The sequence below is a fragment of the Schistocerca nitens genome, chromosome 8 (assembly GCF_023898315.1).
Source record: "Schistocerca nitens isolate TAMUIC-IGC-003100 chromosome 8, iqSchNite1.1, whole genome shotgun sequence".
Taxonomy (NCBI): Eukaryota; Metazoa; Arthropoda; class Insecta; order Orthoptera; family Acrididae; genus Schistocerca; species Schistocerca nitens.
This window is the reverse complement of record NC_064621.1, coordinates 217,972,594-217,998,955: the sequence shown is the minus strand read 5'-3', so window position 1 is coordinate 217,998,955 and position 26,362 is coordinate 217,972,594. Positions and strand designations below refer to the sequence as shown.

Sequence of the window (26,362 nt, the reverse complement as noted above, 5' to 3'; positions counted from 1 at the left end):
TCCAGCTGTTGCGCTTTCATTTTACACATTGAATATTTTGGTGGAGTACTGTTCGACATTTAATGTTACTTATCTTGGTGGCTGCATTTTCATCATACCTTCAGTTAAAAAGTCCTTCAGATGGGAAGGACGTAGTCTTTTCCTTCTACTTGCTGCTGTATGTATGGTTGTTTTCATGTCTGCTGCTGCTCCTACTATTGCTGGATTACTGTTGTTAGTGTTGTCTGTGATGATGCGGTTGACGGTGGTGCCGTTTTTCGCATTTCTGCTCCGATTATTTTGTGTACTGCTGTGTTTAGTGTTACTGCAGTTGGTTGTGTTTGTTCACCTGTGATGAGGTAGCTTCTCCGTTATGAGTTGGTACAATAATAGGCACGGTGTTGTTATTTATCGGCACTGTTTTTTCCATGAACATTTTTATGCATACCATGCCTGGTGAAGTATTTTCTTTCAAGGAATTGCACATCTAGGAAGTTTGTGTTTCTGCACGCTTCACATATTTTACGAAATTACCTGTTGGCCTTAATAATTTCCTGGTTTACACATGACGTTTGTGTTAGGTCATATCTGCGCGCTATTCCAGTCACCAGTACACTTCCGTTGTTCACTGAGTCCAGGGCTTTCCTTAAGTCGCGGACGGCACTTTTTAGTTCATTGCAGTAGACATAGTTTGCACCGCCAATTATGACCAAAAACCGAGTTTCTTGTGTAGCGTTATCACACTTCTTGCATAGGGGCCCCAGGTATTACATAACTGGTAGCTCTAAGATTATGTTCGTTTTGCAATATTTTTGCGAGATTGTAACCATGACTGTCTGAAGAAACAACTAACTTGGATTTCATAGGATACATATTTCTGCCATTATTGCCTTTTGGGGCTATGTTATTGCTACATTTTCGTATATCGGCAGCTTCTGTTAGATGGCAATCAATATCATTAAAGTTTTACTTGTTTGCCTTTCCACCGTCTATAAATTGTTCGGTAGCCTGCTCTACACACTTTCTATTTCATAGTTTTTGTTTTCATGAGCATCCCTCAATACCTGCTTTAAGTTCCTCAGAAATTCTACGTATTTTCTAGCTGCATTTATATCACAGCAAAGCTCATGTAACACATTTAGTTCGATTCCCGTACTGCACATTTCCGTTGCTGCTTGAATACCATTACATAGTTGACCACAGTCGCGCAAGATTGTATCAAAGTTTAATTTCAAAAAACAAGTTGTGTGGTTCCATTAATGCGTTAATGAACACCCTCTAATACCTTTTTCCACTTTATGTCACATGAACAACACTTTGTAATACAAAACTTTGTAATAATATACACGCCGTCATTTTACCATGATTATCAAGATCTACCTTTATTTTAACTTTTTTAAGTGTAATTTTGTCTCTACTTATTAATGTGTATTTTGTACTATATCTCCTCTCGCTATGGTTTTTTTTGTGTGTTCGTTTTGTATAATTTGTAATAATGTGACGCGTCCTAAATCCATGTGAATGTCTCGCTGTGTTGGATTTATGGGTTCTAAATAAATAAGTACCATCGCACACACCAGAACATATCATGAGTTGTGTAAATAAACGCACGTCTTTACTTGAGGTTTTGTAGCTTCCAAGGAGGTTATAATATTTCCTTGGTGGCTTCGCTCGTTTCAAAGACATACTTTGGCAACAGTTGGTTGTAGTGTCTTTGTTAAGATGTGTGTCAACTGTCCGCAATTCAGTTTTGTTGTTTTTGATTGTGTGTTGAAGATGGTTGCTTGTTGATGCTTTGTGTTTACTTTACAGAAGTTCGAATTAAACTGTTAGTCCTTCTAACTTTTTGCAACAGTTTTAAATTAGCAATTACCTTTAAGTAGCTATTATTACATACATAAATTTTACAGACTTCTTTTTTTATATCCGTGTTTAATAATGTCAAACCCTTTCTTAATAACTTGGAAGCTTGTTTCGCTCATACTATTAAGATAAATTATACGTGTAATATTCATAGATGTACTTTGTTGCTTTGAAACATCCCCCCTCGAAAGCCTTATCTTGACAGTTTTCCTGTCGTGGTCATTATGTGATATAACCAATTTTTGTTTTAATATTGATAGGTAGAAGATGGATTTCCAGAACCGACCCGGTGGGAAGACTGGAGGAGGTGGTCAAGCATCATGGTCAGAAAGTAATCGTGACCGTCGTGAAAGGCTTCGTCAATTGGCCCTTGAGACTATTGATCTCAATAAGGATCCTTATTTTATGAAAAATCATCTTGGTTAGTAGAAGTTCTTGTATCATTTCTGATTTAAATATCGTGTCTTCTTAATTAATTTTAAAGGTCATCTTTTTGTGTATATTGATGTGTGGGCTTTGTGTAATAACGTAAGAAAGTCTACACTCCATGTCAATTGATCTACTCTTAGAGATGGCCCCATTGTTCACATTTGCTATGTAAGTTTTCTAACAGACCAAGGAACATTTACACATACACAGTTGAGAAATTTTAATGTCTTGTGCTCGTAATTTAAATGATGCAAAAAGACTGCAGTGAGGTCATCTCATGTCATGTAGCCTACATTTAGTTAAGCTCCTAACTAACCCAACCATCTTAATTTTGGATGAAATTTTTACAGAATGTACATACAAGACTTTCATGGGCTCTTAAGAAATTACAGTCAATAAGCTGTGTGGTTGGGCCACTAATGATCTTTTTCTGGAACCTAATTGTTTGACATTGTGACTTAAGTGAATAACTCCTCAACTTCATTTTATCATAGCTCATGATCTAAGGGACCTGTCATGCTGATACTTAGTGATCCTCTTGAACTTTTTCAGTTCAGTAGTTTAGTTGTAGAACAAAACCCCAAGCTGTGGTAAATTTATCATATCACGGTGGCTCATAAATCCTGTCAAAACAAATTTGTACTATACTTTATCAGCTTGTATCTAGTGAAAGAATAACTTACTAAAGCAGATTGTTTAGTCATCTGAAGCATGTCAGAAACTTTGCAGGTGGCACCTTGATTGCTCAAATAATAATGGAGTTATCAAAGTTAAAGATCTACTTAAAAATTTTATTAGTGAAATTTGGCTCACTTTCAAGAGGCCATATCTCAAAAGGGGTTGCTCAAATCGTTTTTCTTGGCACCATTTAAAAAAAAGTTCACATTGTTTGATCAGAAAAAAATTTTTGTTCTTGAAATATTGTGATTAAGAACAAACAAACTTGTTTTTATTAGGTTCAAAACATATACATTCGCACAAACTTGCGTTGGTCCATGATGGCTTTGCAACTACTGCAGTCTTACTGTTTACGGCGCACAAACCATAGTGTTTCAGTTTGCATTGGTTCAGTTACTGAAATGTGTTGATAATAGTAATTACAGCTGATTCTGGCAAGCTGTATTGTCAGCCCAGTCTTGTTGCTGATGGAGCTGGAGTGGCAGAAATATTGTGTTGGTTTGGAATCCAACAAATATCGTGCCTGGCTGGCCAGTAGAATGAATGTGCAGTTCCAATGGAATGCGTGAACCTGACTAATACATTATTTTCATCATTTGAAACTTCAGAGACATTACCAATCCACCATTTTCCATTTTAAATAGAGTCAATGTATTGGCTTAGTTGTAACGCTGCCATATTTCTATAAGAAACTGGTCTTCGACTGTGGTCAAGATCTGCCACAAAGCAATTTATATTACTGGATACTCCTTAATGCTAGCTTATTTTTTATTTAATCACACATAGTGATGATTCAGACTTCTTGATACTGGTTCTGTGCAGCCATTTAGGAACCTTTATCCCTGCTCAGTTTTTAATGCTTCTGTTTCTTCTTTCCAAAGAAACATGAATTGGATTGCAGTGATGTTGGTGTCAAAATCTGCTCCTGAGTTGGTCTTTGAAGGCTTGCTCTTGTTGCCAGATGCCTTACTGTTCCTCCAACTCCATCACATGGGGATTTTCCTTGGCGTATAGCACAAAATAATAATAATAATCATCCATTCAGCTAAGATTCCAGAGTAATTTTGATGGTGGCAAAGATTCAGGAAATTTTTCAGGTTTTTGTATTGTGCTGCTGACCCATCACCAAGTAGGAAATGTGCATGTTCCCCCCCCCCCCCCCCCCCTCCCCCCCATCCGCCCCCAGCTGATGCTAGATCTTCTATTAACTTCACTAAAAAAGTGTGTGTGTGTGTGTCACTTACAATGTAGTAGCTGATGCTGTTGGTGCTCAAGTTATTTCTAAAGTACACAACAAATGTGGATTTGAAGAAAGCCTGTGACACCTGCTGGAGGACTGTGGTATCCTATGTACTCTCTAGACATGGGGCTTCTGTGACCGCCGCCCCGTTTCCTTCAGGAATTTTTAAAAGACAGAGTTTTCGAAGTACATGTGGTTTCTGCCTTGTCGGACACCTTTATCCAGGAAAACTATGTGCCTCAGGGTTTCATCAAAAATGAGCGTAGTCCTCTTTGCTATTGCCATTAACCCTATAATGGCCTGTCTCCCGCCGGGCATCTCTAGCTCCCTTTTCGTTGACAATCTTGCCATCAATTGCAGTCCTCCACGGACCTGTCCCATTGAGTGGCGTCTTCAGTGATGTCTCGCTCATCTTTAATCATGGAGCATCCACAATTGCTTTCATTTTTCCACTGACAAAACCATTTGTATGAATTTCTGGCGGCACAGTTGGTTGTATCCACCGTCTTTACATCTTGGGCGTGTTGCCCTTCCGTTCATTGAAACTACGAAATTCCTGGGGCTCATGCTAAATAGGAAACTTTCTTGGTCCTTCCCTGTGTGTTACCCGGCAGCCCGCTGTATGCGGTCCCTCAGTGTCCTACATATCCTCAGTGGTGTTTTGTGCGGAGCAGAGCGAACCACCTTACTCCGTTCCTATCGGTCCCTTGTCCGTTTGGAACTAGACTATGGGTGTTTTGTTTATGCATCTGCACGTCTGTACCTCTTATGCCATCTCAATACTATCCACGATCATGGCATCCATTTGGCCACTGGCGCCTTTTCCACTAGCCCAATTGAGAGTCTGAATGCAGAAGCTGCTGAACTACCACTGTCCTGTCGCTGTGATTTTCTCCTCAGCAGATATTGCCATTTGTCTGCCATGTGTGGCCACCCATCCTATGCCTCCTTCTTCAATGACTCCTTCGATCGGCAGTATGGGGTGCGTCCCTCTTCTCTGTAACCTCCTGAGTTCGCTTTCGGCTCTTGCTTAACTTCACGCTACCTGCAACTTTCCCGGTGGAAAGCCATCTTGGCTTCATGCGGCAGCTCGTGTTCGCCTTGGCCTTCATTCGCTTCCTAAGGAAACTACTCTAGCCCCACTCTATCACCTTCAGTTTCACGACCTTCACACGGAACTTCGCAATAGTACCTTTGTGTACACTGGTGGCTCTCGGACTGATTGTGGTGTCAGGTGTGCCTTCGTCATTGGCTCCAACATGTTTTGGTATCAGCTTCCAGAACACTGCTCAGTGTTTACAGCAGAGCTCTTCGCCCTGTTTCAGGCCATGCGGTACATCCGGCAACATAGGCTTTTCTATTGTGTCATCTATTCCAACTCTCTCTGCCCTTCAAAGCCTCTGTGTGCTGTACACCATCATCCACCCCTTAGTACAACGGGTCCAGGAAAGCTCTCACTTCCTCACTCTTGATGGAGAACTGTGATATTTATGTGGGTTCCTGGTCACATCAGTCCAACAGGAAACAAAGCCGTTGCCAAGGTTGCAGTCCTCGCGTCTCTGCCTGCTGGTTCTTACATTCCCTTCGATGATCTTTGTGTTGTCATCTGTCAGCAGATGGTATCACTGGCATCACCACTAGTCCTCCCTTCATGGGAACAAGTTCCTGGTCATTAAGTCTCTCTCAGTGGCTTGGAGAACTTCCTCTTGGCCCTCTCGCCATGACATCATTTTAGCTAGATTGCGTATCGAGCACTGTCTTTTTAGCCATCGCCATTTGTTAAGTGGTGCTCCCCCACTACTTTGTATTCTTTGCGCTCGGCCTTTGACGGTCCACCATTTCTTGATGGAGTGCCCTTTTTTTAACCACTTACGTTCTCGTTTGTGTTAGCTGTCTGAATTACCGGTTATTTTAGCAAATGACATGCGGGCTGTCGACCATGTTTTACTGTTTTACTTTTTATCCGTCATAGCAATATGGCAAATGCCATTTAATTTTTAGTTCAGGATCTCCGTTTCGCTGTGGCGTATTTCTAGACCTTTCTCCACGTCCCTTCCGTCGATAGGGATTAATGTGTAGTTGTTTTTGACACCTCTCTCTGTCTCCTCTTCTACAGTTTTGACATGGGCACGTATGACCCTAGCTGTTTTTGCACCCTCAAACAAAACAAACAATCAAGAAAGCCGTTAAGTCTACTCATCTCATGTTCCTGCACTAGACTACAACGGTTGACCCAAGCAACAAGAGCCTCCATCAAACCTTCTCTGCACCTCCTCATATCTGCCAAACTTCTGGTGTAGTCATGCTACTTTTCTTATACCCGCAGAAACTCCCTCCTGACACTCTATAGAACACAGAGAACAAATATGCCTACAATACAATCATGAACCTGTTCTCTAAAAGCTGCAGTTTCACAGAAGTATCAGACTTTCCCAAAGGCCCTGTCTTTTGCCTCACTCCCAAATTCAGTCATGCTGGTCTTATTAGAGACCTTCTCTCCTCTTTGTGATCCCTAAATGAAAACACTTTTTGCCAGTAATCCTACCAATTAAAACTGATCTATAACCAATATTGTGACTTGTATTACTCAGTTTACCCTTTTTTTCTAACCATGAGCCATCCCTATTGTCCTCAAGTTGTCCATTGTCAACTTTCCAGAATTTCCTGACCTTGAGTCTTGCTTCACCATCGTTCACCAAATGCACAATGGAAACCAACCTCACATCCACAGAAAGAACTGCAATCCACCACCTCAAAATTGATCCTGACCTTATAATCCTACCTGATGAAGAAGGCTCCACCACAGTGGTTATGAACTGCAGGGGTTATCTGGTGGAGAGGCTCTACCTAAAGTAAATAAACCCAACCCGCCCAGGACACTCCATTGTGGTTGGTTACTGTTCATCCACAGAGAGAATCTTCGATGCTGTGGACCAACACTTTCAGCCTGTTACCTGTAACCTTCTTTTCTAAGTAAAGTACACTAACCTTTTCCTCTACTGACTCTCCATTCTTCCTATTCCCTTACCACCTGACAAATTTCATTTCAGTGTTTATACCAACTCTCTCTCCACTAACGTCCACAGTGGCCAGGGCATTGGTGCTATTGAACATTTCCTTTCCCAGCACATAAATGACAAGATACTTCTCCATCGAAAGTATCGCCCAGAAACAAATCCATTGTAAGCATTGGGCACCTGCATGGCACCATCCTACGTCGACCTGTTCACTGGCCATCTGTAGTAGGGGTTTCCAAACTTTTCCTCTCACAGAATATTTTGAGAAACACCGTGTTTATTTTAATAACATTTTTAAAAGTGAGGAAAACTTGTTTTATTCAGTGGTTACTTCTATTTTAAATCATAACTAATAACACAGTAGTCATAATAAAATTTAAAATAAGTTAGAAGAAAATGTGTGGTCAGACAGTGGCTGTATAAGACTAGTGAGTGACTCGGGAGGCAAGACATGGGAGATCAGTTTCTGGAAAAGTTAGGAGGGTAATTTCTGCCTGTGAAGGCTTCACTGAGACCATCTGCGTATTTTTGTGGGACTTCTTGGTGTGGAAAGGGTGACAGTGGTCTAAGAGGAGGTACTGTTAGTGGTTGGTAAGATAGATGTGGATGGGGTTACTAACGTAGCCATCCTTGAGGTGGCGGTTGACATTGAGGAAAGTGGATTGCTGGGCTGAGAATCAGGTAAAGGGAATGGGGGAGACAGTGTTGAGGTTTTGGAGGAGAGTGGAAGGTGTGCCCCCACTCTGTCAATGTCATGATATATTTGAACCAAGTGAAGGTCCTGGGATTCTAGGTGTCTGGGAAAAATTCCTCTACATTAGTGTTTCCCAAACTGTGTTCCGCATAACACTGGTGTTCTGTGGGAAGTGAAAAAGTGCTCTCTGGTACTGCTCACGCCATCATGACAGAGTCCAAAAAATCTGTGCACAGTGGGTTCCCCACAGTGTGATGAATGAGCAGAAGTTGAACTGAATGTTGCCATCACTGCAACACCTGGTATGATGTCACAATGAAGACTATTGTTACCTGTCTCATATTGTCATGCGAGAAGAAATACGATGTCATCATTTTGAGCTGGAGAGCAATCATCAGGGCCAACATTGGAAACGCATGGATTCATCCCTACCACAAAAATCCAAAGCTGTTCATGCCAGCTCCAGGAAAGTCACAATGACATTTTTCTTTGAAAGCAAGGGCCCACTGCTCATTGACTTTCTGGAACATTGGTGCCGCAATTCGTTTTTGGACGAGGCCACAGCTGATTCCTGCCTTCATCGCATTGTCCGCAATAACTAACCCATCGTCTGTGATAAAATTAACAATTTCTGAGGCAACCATAATAATTATTTTTCTTTTATTTTCTTCCAGGGTCATATGAGTGTAAACTTTGCCTCACACTGCATAACAATGAAGGGAGCTATTTGGCACACACACAGGGAAAGAAGCATCAGGCAAATTTGGCTCGTCGTGCTGCTAAAGAAGCAAAGGAGTCACCACAACAGGTCTGTACTTGCAGCTCAAATTGCTGACAGTTCTCTGTTTAAGTGTTTGTCATAGCTTTCTGTACTACTTCTACATCTACGTGCATACTCCGCAATCCACCATACAGTGCGTGGCGGAGGGTACCTCGTACCACAACTAGCATCTTCTCTCCCTTTTCCACTCCCAAACAGAATGAGGGAAAAATGACTGCCTATATGCCTCTGTACGAGCCCTAATCTCTCTTATCTTTGTGGTCTTTCCGCGGAATATAAGTTGGCGGCAGTAAAATTGTACTGCAGTCAGCTTCAAATGCTTGTTCTCTAAATTTCCTCAGTAGCGATTCACGAAAAGAACATCTCCTTTCCTCCAGAGACTCCCACCCGAGTTCCTGAAGCATTTTCCTAACACTTGCATTATGATCAAACCTACCAGTAACAAATCTGGCATCCCGCCTCTGAATTGCTTCTATATCCTCCCTCAATCCGACCTGATAGGGATCCCAAACGCTCGAGCAGTACTCAAGAATAGGTCGTATTAGTGTTTTATAAGTGGTCTCCTTTACAGATAAACCACATCTGCCCAAAATTCTACCAATGAACCGAAGGTGACTATCCACCTTCCCCACAACTGCCATTACATGCTTGTACCACTTCATATCGCTCAGCAATGTTACACCCAAATATTTAATCGACGTGACTGTGTCAAGCGCTACACTACTAATGGAGTATTCAAACATTACGGGATTCTTTTTCCTATTCATCTGCATTAATTTACAATTATCTATATTTAGAGTTAGCTGCCATTCTTTACACCAATCACAAATCCTGTCCAAGTCATCTTGTATCCTCCTACAGTCACTCAACGACGACACCTTCCCGTACACCACAGCATCATCAGCAAACAGCTGCATATTGCTATCCACCCTATCCAAAAGATCATTTATGTAGATAGAAAACAACAGCGGACCTACCACACTTCCCTGGGGCACTCCAGATGATACCCTCACCTCCGATGAACACTCTCCATCGAGGACAACGTACTGGGTTCTATTACTTACGAAGTCTTCGAGCCACTCACATATTTGGGAACCAATCCCATATCCTCGTACCTTAGTTAGGAGTCTGCAGTGGGTCACCGAGTCAAGCGCTTTGCGGAATTCAAGGAATATGGCATCCGTCTGGTACCCTTCATCCATGGTTCGCAAGATATGTGATAAAAGGGCGAGTTGCATTTCGCAGAAGTGATGCTTTCTAAAGCCGTGCTGATGCATGGACAGCAACTTCTCTGTCTCAAGGAAATTCATTATATTCGAACTGAGAATATGTTCGAGAATCCTGCAACAAACCGATGTTAATGACATTGGTCTGTAATGTTGAGGATCCGTCCTTCTACCTTTCTTATATACAGGCATCACCTGCGCTTTTTTTCCAGTCGCTCGGGACTTTACGTTGGGCAAGAGATTCGCGATAAATGCAAGCTAAGTAAGGAGCCAATGCAGCAGAGTACTCTCTGTAAAACTGAATTGGAATCCCATCAGGACCTGGCGATTTATTTATTTTCAACCCATTCAGCTGCTTCACAACCCCAGGGTTGTCTATCACTATGTCCTCCATACAAGAATCTGTACGAGATTCAAACGGCGGGAGGTTTGTACGATCCTCCTGCGTGAAAGATTTCTCAAATACTAAATTTAAAATTTCAGCTTTCGTTTTGCTGTCTTCCATTGCCAGGCCAGATTGATCAGTGAGTGACTGGATGGAAGCCTTTGATCCGCTTACCGATTTTACGTAAGACCAGAATTTCCTTGGGTTTTCAGCAAGATCTTTTGCTAAGGTATGACAGTGGTAGTGGTTGTTAGCTTCGCGCATCGCTCTTTTTACAGCAGCACGAATCTCTACTGATTTTTGCCTGTCCTCATTCTCCCGATCTTTCTTGTACCGCGAGTGCAACTGTCTTTGCTTCCTGAGCATTCTCCGAATTGCGCTGTTAACCCACGGTGGGTCTTTTCCATCCGTAACCCACTTTTTCGGCACATACTTCTCCAACGCGTGATTTACAATGTGTTTAAAATTTGCCCATAATTCTTCCCCGTCCATCGTACCGGAAGTAAATGAAGTCGATTCATTTACTAAGTGGGATGCTAACAACTGCTTATCCGCTCTTTCTAGTAAGAATACTCTCCTAGCCTTCTTGACCGACTTTTTAACTTTCGTAACCATAGTCATAATGACAACATCATGATCACTAATCCCTGTCTCAACACTGACATTGTCGATGAGGTCTGGTCTGTTCGTGGCTACCAGATCTAAAATATTTCCATTATGCATTGGCTGTCGATTTACCTGCTCAAGACAGTTTTCGGATGTGTACGGCATGTCTGTACCACCTGTAATGAATCCATAGCATCCCAGTATATACTAGGTAGGTTGAAGTCGCCTCCGACTAATATAGCATGATCCGGGCACTTCTATGATACAGAGTGTAGACTCCCTTTGAATGATTCTAGAACTGTCACGGTAGACCTGGTGGCCGGTAATAACACCCAACAATTAACTTTATTTCTCCTAGCCCTGTTAAACGTGTCCAGATAACTTAACAATCACACTCTACTTCGACCTCAGTAGACACAATATTTTTGTCAACAAAACATTCACTTCATTTCAGGAGATTTAATTCATTTCATATGTATCCCTTATGGCAGGAAAAGCCATGTACTCCACCAGTTCTGGTCCCTCAGAGTGGTGCTGCTCCCATGTCACCCTTGTGAGAGAAGCACCGGTAGTTGTGTTCAAAAGTTGTAGGCGGAAAAATCAGTGACAATGTAGGTTTTGGCATTCTCAGACAGCCTAAAGGTTAAGGCTACTGCTCGCAAAAAGCAGGAAATCCAGTTTTGAGTCCGTACCTGGCTCGTATGTTAAATTGCCACAACACAATTAGAAACACAATTGCTGTTTCTTAAAAAAAATATATTGGTAGACACTTTGTACATACACTGATGAGCCACAATATGATGACCACTTGCTGAATAGTGCATTAGTCCACTTTTAGAACAAAATATAGCAGCAGTTCTGCATTGCATGGGTTCAACAAGTTTTTGGTAGGTTTCCTGAGGTATGTGTGACTAGATGTCTACGCACATGTGGCTTGTGGGAACGGAGCTGTTGCCTGATAGCATTCCAGATGTGTTCAGTCAGATTCAGATCAGGTGAATCTGGCATTGATGTGATTTCTGTATTGTGCTCCTCAAACAAATGTAGTGTGATTCTGGCCTTGTGATGTAAGCAGTTATCTGGCTGGAATATCCATTACCATCAGGGAGCACCTCAAGCGTAAAGGGGTGCAAGTGGTCGTCAGCAGTGTTCACATAGTCCACAGTTGTCATTGTGCCTTTGGTTACTGCCCTATTGTAGCATGATACTGACCTCAGCAGCCTTTGTCCATGGCACGGTGTATGTTGTGATACACCATTTGCCTGGAAGATGGTATATCTGTACATGACCTTTGAGCTAGTGTAGCAAGAAACATGATTCAGCCAACAATGTGACATGTTTCCATGGGTTCACAGTACAATTTCAGTGACCCCATCCTCATTGCATTCGTAATTACTGATGTTAGGCCAACATGGTAACAGTTATCATCCATTGTAGTGTCCCATGTTCAGTAATGTTTGCTGAATGATGTCCTCCAACACACTTGTGCCTACACCAGCATAGTACTCTGTTGTCAGATCTGCCACAGATCATGCTTCAAAGAGTGTCGAGCTTCCAACCTCCACATCCTATAACATAGCGTGGATGTTCGACACCTACTATCCGTAGATCATCACAACGGTACTACGCAAACAGCAAACCAGCTTTGCTATTTCTGAGGTGCTCATTTTCAGGTGCCAGGCCGTAATGCTCTGCCATTGTCAAAGTTGCTTATGCCCTGGTTTTCCCTATTTGCACCCTGAACACTAACTGGGATGATTCCCCTTCCATTTCTGCTCCACTTGTTTACTTTCATTTCTATATTGTGTGCCCAAGATGCCACCAGGCAGCATTCAATCCCACAGAGCATTAGGGGTTTTTACCCATCAGAGTGTTTGATACATTTAGCTATTCTTGCGTATGCATATTCTTTCTTTACATTAAGAAGTGTCCAATGAGTTATTTCTTACCACTGCTATTGAACAAATATAGGATGTATTTTTTAAATTCTTTCATGTTGCAAAAAATAAAATTAATTGCTTGTCATGAAAGTCCCTGTAGCTATTAGTTTCACTTTGTTCACGAGTGTTCTTGTTACGTTATTTACAAAGCAAAAGTGTTTCCATCCTATTTAGATTTAGAGTAATGTTTCTTCTGTTAAAAGATATCATTAAATGATATTGACATGAAATTGAAATGTCATAATGCTGATGTAATAAACATTAAATAATTCCATATGCAGCTTGTTGTCCTGTGTGTTCAATTGTAGCAGAAAGAGAATTCCAACTTTTCATTGTACCTAAGTCTCATAATTCCTTTGTTGTCCCCCCACCCACCCACACACACACACACACACACACACACACACACACACACACACACACGCGCGCGCGCGCGCACTGAGCGCCAGTGTACCAAGCAGCCAGCATGTTGTTTACGTGAGTACCAGGCTGGATCCCACGCCCCACCTCAGGTACACGATGTCCAAACTCTTTGTAACATGATCTCGCATTTGACTAAGTCATTATGTTAGAAGCATACTAAAGAGGAAGGGACATGATAGAATACCTTTGGTAGTGGTGATCCCCATTATAGTAGTACTCTATTACAGGTATGATTGGTTCTCCACAAAAGAGGAGTTCCGAGAAGCCCGTTTGGTGTTGGCTCAGTGCTGAGATGACTGATAACACCCTCACAAAAATATTATAGAGATTTGTTGCTATATGTTCAGTTACGTTAACAAGCTCGAAATGTTTTGTACTAAGCAGCACTCGGAAATATTCTAATGTTCACAGACAATTTATTTTATATTTTTTTGGAGAAATATGTCATTCTATTTTAGGATATTTATACCTGGGCTCTGGCCTTCAAATCCTGTGAAGAAAATCAAAAGGCTGTCCTTAAGGTCCCCCTGTCAGTTAATAACTTTTATCCTCAAGTCGTGTTCGAGTGAAAGAGTGTTTGTTGGGGGCAGGATGACCTCTGGCTCTGCTCGTAGAGGTAGTTGGAGACGAGGTGCTGCTAGGTAGGGCTTTTTACCAGTCCTCTGCCCAAGTGAGCATTTGTGGAAATAATTAAGCTTCAGTGTAGAATTAGCTTGTTTGATTCTGCTGTGCTGCCGCCTCCTGGAGGGAGCAGCCTTGAAAACTGGTGTGCATACATTAATACAAGATCCTCTGCATTTAGCTTTGTGCTACATTCTGTGGCTATAGGTACCTAGGCCCTGAACCACTACTACTCTCAATGCCTGTTTGGAATTCGTCAAATGAGAATGAAATTATATGTTCTCAGGATTGGTTTGATAACATTTTTCCACACAAGCAGCACATCATGGTTTGAGTTTTGTTAACAGCTCCCTTGCTAGATGAAGAAAGGTGTCATATACATTATGTCTATATGGCCATGCCTGGCAGGGCAATGATTGTCAGTTGAATCTCAGTAATTTCATTGACCAGTCACAGTTGCCCTTTAATTTGTGCAGATACTATCAGTTCCAGGGGGGGGGGGGGAAGAAAAGAAAAAAGAAAAAAAATTACCATTATCCCTCTCCACTTTTTCTGAATGTTGTGTTAAGCCCCGAACATGGGAGAGCATAATGACAGACTGTGTTGGCAATGGAAGAAGCGGTGGGTGAGGGTGTGCTCTGCCCTGCAGTTCTGAACCAGAGGGACAGTTCTCTTCACCCTCCCAAACTTTGACATTGTCACACATTCTCTAAAAACTAATTAGTCTATATCCATGGAAAATCGTAACTGTTAAATAGCTTGCAAGGAAGACTTTCTTTGTTTCAGTAAATGCATGTATTTATATTCCTTCAAGAATGTGAATGAAAATGTCACTGAGTTTTTTATTTATTTGCTATCATATGTAAGGTTAGCTGTCTAGTGGCTATGACAAACCATGGTAATTACATGAAAAAGAAAAGTATGCTGCAGTTTCATAATACACTCTCTCTCTTTTTTGGCATACTGTATTACTATAAGGCTTCAAGATATAGATTTTAATCAGCTTACATGAAATTAAGTTAAACCTACATGCAATTTGTAATTACACTTTTTCTCCCTAATGTGTCCTGGTATCAGCAGGCTGAGATGCCTACATTCAGAGCACGCTTGCAGTGGAGTTGCTCTTGTCAGCACTCACCCCAATGGGCTGGAGGAGACAGGGTGGGGGGTGGAGTGGGAGGAGACACCCACTTTTTCTACTTCTTTGCTGGTTACACATAAATACTGTAGGGATGTTATCAAGGTTACTAGCCCTGAATTAACTCTTTTTGCCACGGGCCTTAGACTGCTTTGCTTATAATCTGGATGCTGTCATGATGAATGATTGTGAAACCAGTGAAGAAGACAATAAAAAGTTGCCACATATGTTGAAGCCATTAGCAGCAGTGTAAAAAATAGTGTGATTGTGACCAGTCAGTTAAGCCATTGTAATTATACAGTACATTTTGTGTTACCTTGTTCTTTTTCCAATGGACTACCCGTATATATCTACTTCTGTACTTCAAAAGCCACCTAAGGGTGTGTGGTGGAAGGTACCTTGTGTACCACTGTCACTTTCCCCTTTCCTCGTTCCAGATGTGAATGGTTTGCAGGTAGAAAGATTGCTGGTAAGCCTCCATGTGAGCTCATATCTCTTTAATTTTGCTTTCATGATCTTTTTGCAAGATATTCTTCTAGGAATATACGTGCTCAGAACTTTAACTGTAAAGCAGACCTTAATGCAGAACTCCTCTCTTGCAGTGTGTACCACTGGATTTGGCTGAGAATCTGTGTGGCACTTGCACGCTTACTAAATGAATCTGGGTAATGAAATGTGTTGCTCTTCTTTGGATCTTCTCTATTTCCTCTATCAGTCTTATCTGGTATGGGTCCCAGACTGATGGGAATTATTCAAGTATTGACCAAAGAAAGATTTTGTAAGCTACCTCCATTGTAGATGGACAAAATTTCCTGCGCATTCCTCCAGTGAATCTCTGTCTGGCAACTGCCTTACCTACAATTAGTTTTATGTAGTTATTCCACTTTAGATGGCATCATAAGCATATGGACATTACTCCTTCCATTGATAGGTCTGCAATCGTGTAATCATACAATAATGGGTCTTTCTGCCTATCTATGTACATTCCTACCATTTCGTTGGTGTCATCAGAACCCTCATTTTCCTTCTCTTGTTGAAAGTAATGTCATGTGGCTAGGGCCTCCCATCGGGTAGACCGTTCGCCTGGTGCAGGTCTTTCGATTTGACGCCACTTCGGCGACCTGCGTGTCGATGGCGATGAAATGATGATGATTAGGACAACACAACACCCAGTCCCTGAGCGGAGAAAATTTCCGACCCAGTCGGGAATCGAACCCGGGCCCTTAGGATTGACAGTCTGTCACGCTGACCACTCAGCTACCGGGGCGGACGTTGAAAGTAATATCACTTGCCTTGCCTGCTCTAACATTCCTTCTTGTCACCAGAGCTGGAACTGGTACCCAATCATTCTCTAATTACTGTGGTGGATAACTAGGCACCACACACACACACACACACACACACACACACACACACACACACACCTCACTCCTACATTAATCATTATAGTTGTTGGCTGCATACTCCTAATTTGATTGCTGGAATTGTGTCTAATATCATAACAAGATACATTTAAAAGCACACTAAGGATATGATAGCTAAGTTAGCTGTTTTATACTTATGTTATCCTATGATACAAATGCCCTTCTATTTTCACATCCAAGGAGGTGTACGCCGCAAGCCAGGCCATACAGCTTTACACCCATTTACACCATATAACACTGCAGGGAGGCTTAAGATGCCAATGCCATATCAGCTGAAAAGGACCACGGAGTGTACTCTGTAATGAGTGGTAATTTGAAAATCCTCACAGAAGCAAATACAATCCACTGTAAGGATGCTTATTCCTTCATAACACCAACTTCTGGCAGTATGCCACTGTAACAGAAAAGCCAGTTGTAACTGAAATAACATTGAGTAGAAAGAGTGTCAGTTGAGCTCTTTTATCATACGCTGAGCAGCTGGGTGTTTCTAGAATGGCATTTCATCGTCAAAAAATGATCTGCACTGTCTCCTCAACATGATCTGCTACAACAATTTTTATTTCTAGTTACCTGTTTAGAGTTTTTAGCAATGACTTTTTCTCACTATTTAATTTTTCATATTTTTACAAAACAATCAATGTTCAGTATTCCACGGTGTGGCATTGTGAAGTGATCATGTCACTGTGGGTAAAAACATAACAAATAAAACAACATAATTAGTCAGTCACTTAATGCCCAAAGGTCGTATGTCATTTTTTCCAATATCTTATGATTTAACTGGTGATAGTTCTTTCTGTCACAGAGCTTATAATAATGAGCGAGCATCTTTGATTTTTGTTCAAACTGAGTTTCATGAATCACTTATGAAGTGTATAGTATTCATTTTTTATCTGTCTGAAAATGTCAAAATAGTGCTTCAGAAATTGCCTTTCATGAATGAAAGTTGTGTTGGAACTGTGTTACACATCTGTTTCCCTTTCTGCGGGAGGCAAAAATTTTTAGGTTCCAAAAGGAAGAGAAATAAAATAGGAATTAAATTCTCGTATAGTCTGAAAATTAATTGTGGCACAATGTAGACTGGGACATAACTGGCCTATTAATGGGAAAAATGGGATTTAAAGTTGTTTTTTGTATCACCATTTAGGTTTTTCGTGGTTTCCTTAAATCTATGTAGCCGAATGATATGAAAAATAGCATAGTAAAGAGTGTTTTACATCTTTTTTGCTACTAAAGTGATTCTAGCGTTACTGATTTTTCTACTTTTATACAATGCAATTATTTGGCAGGTAATATTCCTCTTCAGGCAGTATACAGGTGCAACTGTAGTTGTCAGTCCTGTGTCTGATACCAATTATAATGGCCAGGAGTGACAGACACTACAGTGGATGGCGGAAAAGAGTTTTTATTATCAGGAAACCGGTAGTACATCACTCTGCACGGGATAACAATATAATGGTGCATGGACGCCAGGTTGTTCTCTGACATATCAACATGAAAACCAGTGCTGAAGAGGTGCGACTGTCGGCACTGTTGTGCAGTCGGTAGAGTGATGATGACAGCTACCCCACAGGGATGCTGACTGCAGCAGGGACAACAAGCAGTTTGCCCACACCGCAGATTAAAGGCTATCCAGCATGGACAAGATGGCTTACAGTAGCATCAGGGTCTGTCCACGTGAACAGAGGTATGCAGCAACATGTTTGCCTGCCAAAGTGTTGGTGGCTGCCTGGCCCTGGGCCCAAACAGTTGACTCACAGGTCATTAAAGGGGGAAAAAAAACAAGTGGGTGGTGTACAAGAAAAGTTCTAAGAAAACTGAAGATGGAAGAAACACCTGCAGAGAATGGATCCAGAGTGATTGGCAAGTTTTAAAATTGAAATCAGAACGAGAAAGATGTCACGCCAGGCAAAGAAAGGAGGGGCCCATAACAGGCAATAAATGGCGTAGTAGGGGAAACGAATATATGAAGAAGATGATGATGTACTTTTCTGTGTCAGTTTCTTAAACTAGTGATAAAGAGTGACAGTCCTGCTAAACTGTCATTCTGCTCCACTTCCTCTTTCCTATCCCTCCTTTATCTGCTAATGAAGCTGAGAGACACCATTCATAGTTTGCATTAGTGTCAGCTCCATTATATTTATTCTATTCAGCAGTAAAACACAGAAATCTGTATATTCTAATGTAAATACTAGTTGCATTTTTGTATATGGTAGGTTTCGCCTTCTTTATGATAATGTATACACTGTTACAAAGGTTTTGTTTGTTTTGCATTGCAAGTTGTCATGTAGTTTGATCTTAAAATTGAAGTTATAGAATAAGTAGTGTATGTTGTAAGCTCATGTTGTTTCATGCTATTATTTGAAACTTATAACACTTGCTGTATACAGAGCGAGTCAGGTGCCCTTACCAATCGGTTTTATGCAACCTCCAATGCCTTCAAAAAACATGCTCTAGATTTTCATATTCTCTCACTGCTATGTGAAAACTGTTAGTCCTATCGAAGAATTGGATATGACCTTTTTGTAGGAAATTTAATGTAGTTAAATTTTGTACTGGGGTGTGTTTTCGCAGGAGGCCACTGTTGAGGTATTTGAGAAAAATGTGTGCGGAGTTATTTTTTTTAAAAAAATTGGAAAACTATAGCCTCTAGCATAAACTACCTTAAATTTCCTTCAAAAAGGTCCTGTTCACTTTTTCTGTAGGACTAACAGTTTGGGTGTAGCGAGTGAAAGAATTTCTTGTTCATGATATTTGAAGATGGTGCAGGTTGCATAAAACCCAGCACTAGAGCAGCTGAATCAATGTGTATAACAAAAATCACATTCTATACATAACTGTGCTTGTCACATGATTTTATTATCTATTTACAAGAATGATATGTTAACATCCATTTGTGCACTCGAAAATGAGCACTTGCTTGAAACCAGCAAGTAGTACTTAATAAAACACTCTCTTTAAACTAACACCATGTCAAAATAATGATCATTCTCTGTTTTATTCAAAGCTTGGCAATATGGTGCTTAGAAGTTCTCAGTTGCCAAATTATAGTACCTGTCTCTCCATTCTTACTTTTCTGCTTAGCTTTGATTTTTCAGGTTTTGAGAAAGATATGGGTAGCAGGAAAAGTTAAACAGAAATTAATAGTATTTGTACACAATGTTCTAGCCTGCACCTGAAAAACCAAGAGTTGAACCCAAGAAGTTTGTGAAGATTGGTCGTCCTGGTTACCGTGTGACAAAGCAACGGGATCCCGAAACAGGGCAGCAGAGTTTACTGTTTCAAATAGATTATCCTGAAATTGCAGAAGGTGTTCTTCCTCGGCATCGTTTCATGTCTGCATATGAACAGAAGGTTGAACCTCCAGACAGAAAGTGGCAATATCTTCTATTTGCAGCTGAACCATATGAAACAATAGCATTTAAGGTATGATATTTTACATTCTTGTGCACTTTAGTATTTAATTTTCATAATCTATGTGTATGCTTAAGTTTGCAGATAACAAAGGAATTCCACACTGCATGGTTGGACAAAATTTCACAGTGCATTGTCAGATAATGGAACTTCATTAAGTTATACCAACACAAAGCCATGTTTCATTGTAAAATATAAAATAACCGTAGTGTCTTCTAATAGGAAACCTTTCACAAAGGAAACAAAAGAAACAGTCCTTAATGTTTTCTTATTAAAAGAGAGAATCACAGATTATTTTTGAAAAGGAACATACTTTGCATAATAATCTCAAACACTTTTTTTTTTCCCAAATGCGACATATAACAAGAAATATCTAGACAACATTTATCATTGGTAGAATAGTCACAGTGACATAGACAACTGCGTAAAAGATATACAGTGCCAGATGCCGCAACAATCCCCCTAGGAGACCACAATAGGTGTTGTGATTTTTGTGTACTTCCAATGTTAGTAGCAATTAGGTGCTGCAAGTCAGATGATACATGTCAGATTTTGTATCTCTTGCTTTTGTCAATTCACTAAGGGGAAACAGTAGTCTGGAGCATCAAAACATCAGTTAGTTATATTGTCTGCTTGTGTCTGTATGTGTGGATGGATATGTGTGTGTGTGCGAGTGTATACCTGTCCTTTTTTCCCCCTAAGGTAAGTCTTTCCGCTCCCGGGATTGGAATGACTCCTTACCCTCTCCCTTAAAACCCACATCCTTTCGTCTTTCCCTCTCCTTCCCTCTTTCCTGATGAGGCAACAGTTTGTTGCGAAAGCTTGAATTTTGTGTGTATATTTGTGTTTGTTTGTGTGTCTATCGACCTGCCAGCGCTTTTGTTTGGTAAGTCTCATCATCTTTCTTTATATATATATATATATATATACCAACAATTAAAGGGAACAGCCATGGGTACCAGGATGGCCCCCTCGTACGCCAACCTATTCATGGGTCGCTTAGAGGAAGCCTTCTTGGTTACCCAGGTCTGCCAACCCAAAGTTTGGTACAGATTTATTGATGACATCTTCATGATCTGGACTCACAGTGAAGAAGAACTCCAGAATTTCCTCTCCAACCTCAACTCCTTTGGTTCCATCAGATTCACCTGGTCCTCCTCCAAATCCCATGCCACTTTCCTTGACGTTGACCTCCACCTGTCCAATGGCCAACTTCACACGTCCGTCCACATCAAACCCACCAACAAGCAACAGTACCTCCATTATGACAGCTGCCACCCATTCCACATCAAACGGTCCCATCCCTACAGCCTAGGTCTTCGTGGCAAACGAATCTGCTCCAGTCCGGAATCCCTGAAACATTACACCAACAACCTGACAACAGCTTTCGCATCCCGCAACTACCCTCCCGGCCTGGTACAGAAGCAAATAACCAGAGCCACTTCCTCATCCCCTCAAACCCAGAATCCCCCACAGAAGAACCACAAAAGTGCCCCACTTGTGACAGGATACTTTCCGGGACTGGACCAGACTCTGAATGTGGCTCTCCAGCAGGGATACGACTTCCTCAAATCCTGCCCTGAAATGAGATCCATCCTTCATGAAATCCTCCCCACTCCGCCAAGAGTGTCTTTCCGCCGTCCACCTAACCTTCGTAACCTGTTAGTTCATCCCTATGAAATCCCCAAACCACCTTCCCTACCCTCTGGCTCCTATCCTTGTAACCGCCCCCGATGCAAAACCTGTCCCATGCACCCTCCCACCACCACCTACTCCAGTCCTGTAACCCGGAAGGTGTACACGATCAAAGGCAGAGCCACGTGTGAAAGCACCCACGTGATCTACCAACTGACCTGCCTACACTGTGATGCATTCTATGTGGGAATGACCAGCAACAAACTGTCCATTCGCATGAATGGACACAGGCAGACAGTGTTTGTTGGTAATGAGGATCACCCTGTGGCTAAACATGCCTTGGTGCATGGCCAGCACATCTTGGCGCAGTGTTACACCGTCCGGGTTATCTGGATACTTCTCACTAACACCAACCTATCCGAACTCCGGAGATGGGAACTTGCTCTTCAATATATCCTCTCTTCCCGTTATCCACCAGGCCTCAATCTCCGCTAATTTCAAGTTGCCGCCACTCATTCCTCACCTGTCATTCAACAACATCTTTGCCTCTACACTTCTGCCTCGACTGACATCTCTGCCCAAACTCTTTGTCTTTAAATATGTCTGCTTGTGTCTGTATATGTGTGGATGGATATGTGTGTGTGTGTGCGAGTGTATACCCGTCCTTTTTTCCCCCTAAGGTAAGTCTTTCCGCTCCCGGTATTGGAATGACTCCTTACCCTCTCCCTTAAAACCCACATCCTTTCGTCTTTCCCTCTCCTTCCCTCTTTCCTGATGAGGCAACAGTTTGTTGCGAAAGCTTGAATTTTGTGTGTATGCTTGTATTTGTTTGTGTGTCTATCGACGTGCCAGCGCTTTCGTTTGGTAAGTCACATCATCTTTGTTTTTAGATATATTTTTCCCAAGTGGAATGTTTCCCTCTATTAACCTAAAAACTAAGATGATGTGACTTACCGAACGAAAGCGCTGGCAGGTCAATAGACACACAAACACACACACAAAATTCAAGCTTTCGCAACAAACTGTTGCCTCATCAGGAAAGAGGGAAGGAGAGGGAAAGACGAAAGGATGTGGGTTTTAGGGGAGAGGGTAAGGAGTCATTCCAATCCCGGGAGCGGAAAGACTTACCTTAGGGGGGAAAAATGGACGGGTATACACTCGCGCGCGCGCACACACACACATATCCATCCACACATATACAGACACGAGCAGACATCTCACAAGCAGACATGTTTAAAGACAATTTTATCCCGCCTATATATACTCAATAATACGTAACCCACTTCCAAACCATAACAAAAAAAAATTTTTTTTTTGCTGCTTTCAACACTACCGCCGCTATAAAACCACCATTTCTAGTTCACAAACAGTTCCTTTCACCTTTTAAACAACCATTTCGGCTAGTTCTAATATCTTTCACTTTATTTCCATTTCCGTTTTTCGCACATCACTGATAATTTTTATCCGCTTCCCACAGGTTTTAACGTCATTATTTCTTCTTCAGACAATGGTCTTTAAATATGTCTGCTTGTGAGATGTCTGCTTGTGTCTGTATATGTGTGGATGGATATGTGTGTGTGTGTGCGCGAGTGTATACCCGTCCTTTTTTCCCCCTAAGGTAAGTCTTTCCGCTCCCGGGATTGGAATGACTCCTTACCCTCTCCCCTAAAACCCACATCCTTTCGTCTTTCCCTCTCCTTCCCTCTTTCCTGATGAGGCAACAGTTTGTTGCGAAAGCTTGAATTTTGTGTGTGTGTTTGTGTTTGTTTGTGTGTCTATCGACCTGCCAGCGCTTTCGTTCGGTAAGTCACATCATCTTAGTTTTTAGGTATATTTTTCCCACGTGGAATGTTTCCCTCTTATATATATATATATATATATATATATATATATATATATATATATATGGCCGGGAGGGGGGGGGGTGGAGGTAGGGATCAGAAATGAGCTTCGTGTACTCGCTTTAAACGTGCCAGCAAGCAGCATAACATCGTCTCCAAACTTGCCATTTCCGTGTGCTGAGTGACTTGACTCACAAGTAACTGCTGCTGTCTGTTTAACCGAAAACTCATCACTTGAGTTTGTTGTCGGGTACAATCACACACATCCCACATAGAGAGGAGAACAAGTACATGATTATAATTGCAGACTTGTGGCATTGCTGCTACAGATACAACCACAGGACTAGATAATTATTACATACCAGTATAGTGACTGATTGTTTAGCAATAAATGCACATTTATATAGATGTGTATATTTGTGTGTGTGTGTGTGTGTGTGTGAGGGCTTTAAGTTTATTGTATTATATGATGTCTATTCAGTGACTGTCTACAATTGTGTTGACATTGACATTTACACACTTGCAAGGCATTATCGAGTCTGTGGTTACAGTACAAAAATCATGACATGAGGATGAAGTGCCTTCTCTAAATTGGGATTAATTATGAAAATAAATTTACAACAGTCTTCAAAAAAGTTAGAGGTACTTGCCACGACCAAAAGGATACAGAAATGTTGTGCTTTTTGATTGCAGAAACACGACAGTGACATCGCTCTGTGGTGGAGATGGAATAAACAAGAATACAACCACACCGTTTGCATTAGACAACATTTGTATGTTTTTCATCTGAAGTGTACACTTAGACGTCCCTTCTCTTGTAATAAACATATTTGCAATTGTATACGCTGCATCACTTAAAATTTGTCTTACACCCTCCACACACTAACAAAGCGCAGCTTCATTGAGTGCCATTTAATCATGACAGTCGGTCATTTCGCCTTGTCACTGCTACTTTACAACAGCAAGATAGTGTACTCGACTTCCGTACTTAGTCACAATTAGCCTTCACTCCTGCACATTTCAGTAAGAGAGAACGAGTGGACAAGTATGAAGTGACAGACTTGTCATACTCATGGAACTACAGAAGGGAGGAAGGAAGGAAGGTGTTACAGGACTGATGTAACAGCGGCACCTCGCTATGTAAAGTGTGCAACCCGCAACATTTGACTCATACTCACTCTGTTTCTGATCATGTGCATGGTTGAGTGCATGACAGCTGGGAGGGGGGGGGGGGCAGGTTACTCAGTCACATCTTTGGTTTCTTCCACTACTGCTATTTAACCTCTTGCAGATGTTTTCATCATCTAAGTTTTCAAAACCAGATATTTCTATTCTAATACAAAACCTATAGTTATAATTAACAGAATGCTGTGGCTTCATTTTTTATTTATTTTTCTGTATTTTAAAAATTAATTAAATTCCAGTCGTATTTGATTTTAAAATTTGATGCATTATATAAAGTTCCTGAGATGTATGTAATTAGTGATTCTAACATTAGTATTCTTCACATAACAGAAATAAAAATAATGTAAATACCAAATAAGAAAAATAGTATTAGAACATTGTTTATAATAAACATAATTGCCTGTGTCTAGTATTTTATAAAAAGAAATATAATAATTAATGATATGAATATAATAGAGGGAAACATTTCACGTGGGAAAATTATATCTAAAAACAAAGGTGATGTAACTTACCAAACGAAAGCTCTGGCATGTTGATAGACACACAAACAAACACAAACATACACACAAAATTCAAGCTTTCGTAACCAATGGTTGCTTCATCAGGAAAGAGGGAAGGAGAGGGAAAGACTAAAGGATGTAGGTTTTAAGGGAGAGGGTAAGGAGTCATTCCAATCCCGGGAGTGGAAAGACTTACCTTAGGGGGGAAAAAGGACAGGTATACACTCGCACGCACACACACACACACACACACACACACACACACACACACACACATCCATCCGCACGTACGTGTGTGTGTGTGTCTATCAACATGCCAGCACTTTTGTTTGGTAAGTTACATCATCTTTGTTTTTAGATATGAAATATAATAATTGGTACAATCATCACACATTCTCTTGTCTTTTACAGGTCCCAAGCCGTGAAGTGGAAAAGACAGAGGGAAAATTCTGGACACACTGGAATAAAGACACAAAACAGTTCTTTTTGCAGTTTGCATTTAAAAATGAGCAAAAGCCGGTGGCTAAAGTCCCAGTGCCTGCTGTGCCAGGCCCGCCGCCCCCAGTGTCTGGAGTGGGTGTGGGGATGCTTGCTGTGCACCCACCTCCCAACTTAGTGCCACCTCCAGTCCCACCTCCTCCACCAGTCGTTCAGCCGCCGCCGCCACCTCGAAATCTCGTGCCTCCGCCGGGGATGCCCCCTGCTCCTCCTGTTTTCAATCCAGTGCCTCCACCTCCCCCTAAATCTGTATCTATAATTCCTCCTCCCCCTCCTAAGATTGCTTAAACTTGACATAAACTTCCTGTTTTGGTCATCTCAAAAAGACTTTGAGAATAATTTGATTGTTAACAGGACACAGAACTTGCACACATTTATTGTTGCCTTACAGTGTATATACGTAGTCAAAAGAACTGAATGTATCTCAGTGACAGAAGTTGAGATTTAATATTCTTCACATTTTCAAAATAATAAAGATTTTTAATACAACTGACATTTCTTATTCACTGTATGTCATTAGTTCCAATATGTTTCAAAAAAATTGTTCTTCCACTTTTATAGACTATTGTTATTATTCTTTACTTGCAGGCTTATCTATATGGTGGAATTTTGTATGTCTATGTTAAACGGCAATGTAAATATGGGAGTAGGCTGAAATGTAATGCACACTTGCTTTGTAGAACGTGGCCTAAATGACCTTGAGAAATGTGCCAAGTGGCATGTGAACGGTAACTTCTCGCTATGTACATATGCACAATTTGAATGAATTGTGTTCATCCAATGTATTTTGAATTGCGGAAGTATGGAGATGTGTGTTAAAAAGCAAACTGTTTGAATGTTTAACTGCT

At 41.2% G+C, this 26,362-nt stretch overlaps 1 protein-coding gene across 1 annotated transcript; it reads left to right on the top strand.

Moving 5' to 3' along the window:
• Positions 1-1,653: 1,653 nt before the first annotated feature.
• On the top strand, positions 1,654-26,003 carry LOC126198622 (splicing factor 3A subunit 2). The gene is made up of 5 exons (XM_049935077.1): positions 1,654-1,807; positions 2,103-2,263; positions 8,575-8,708; positions 19,610-19,867; positions 25,428-26,003. The coding sequence occupies exons 2-5, from the start codon at positions 2,110-2,112 to the stop codon at positions 25,800-25,802; spliced, it is 921 nt and encodes a 306-aa protein (XP_049791034.1). The 5' UTR covers positions 1,654-1,807; positions 2,103-2,109; the 3' UTR covers positions 25,803-26,003.
• The last annotated feature ends 359 nt before the right edge of the window (positions 26,004-26,362 follow it).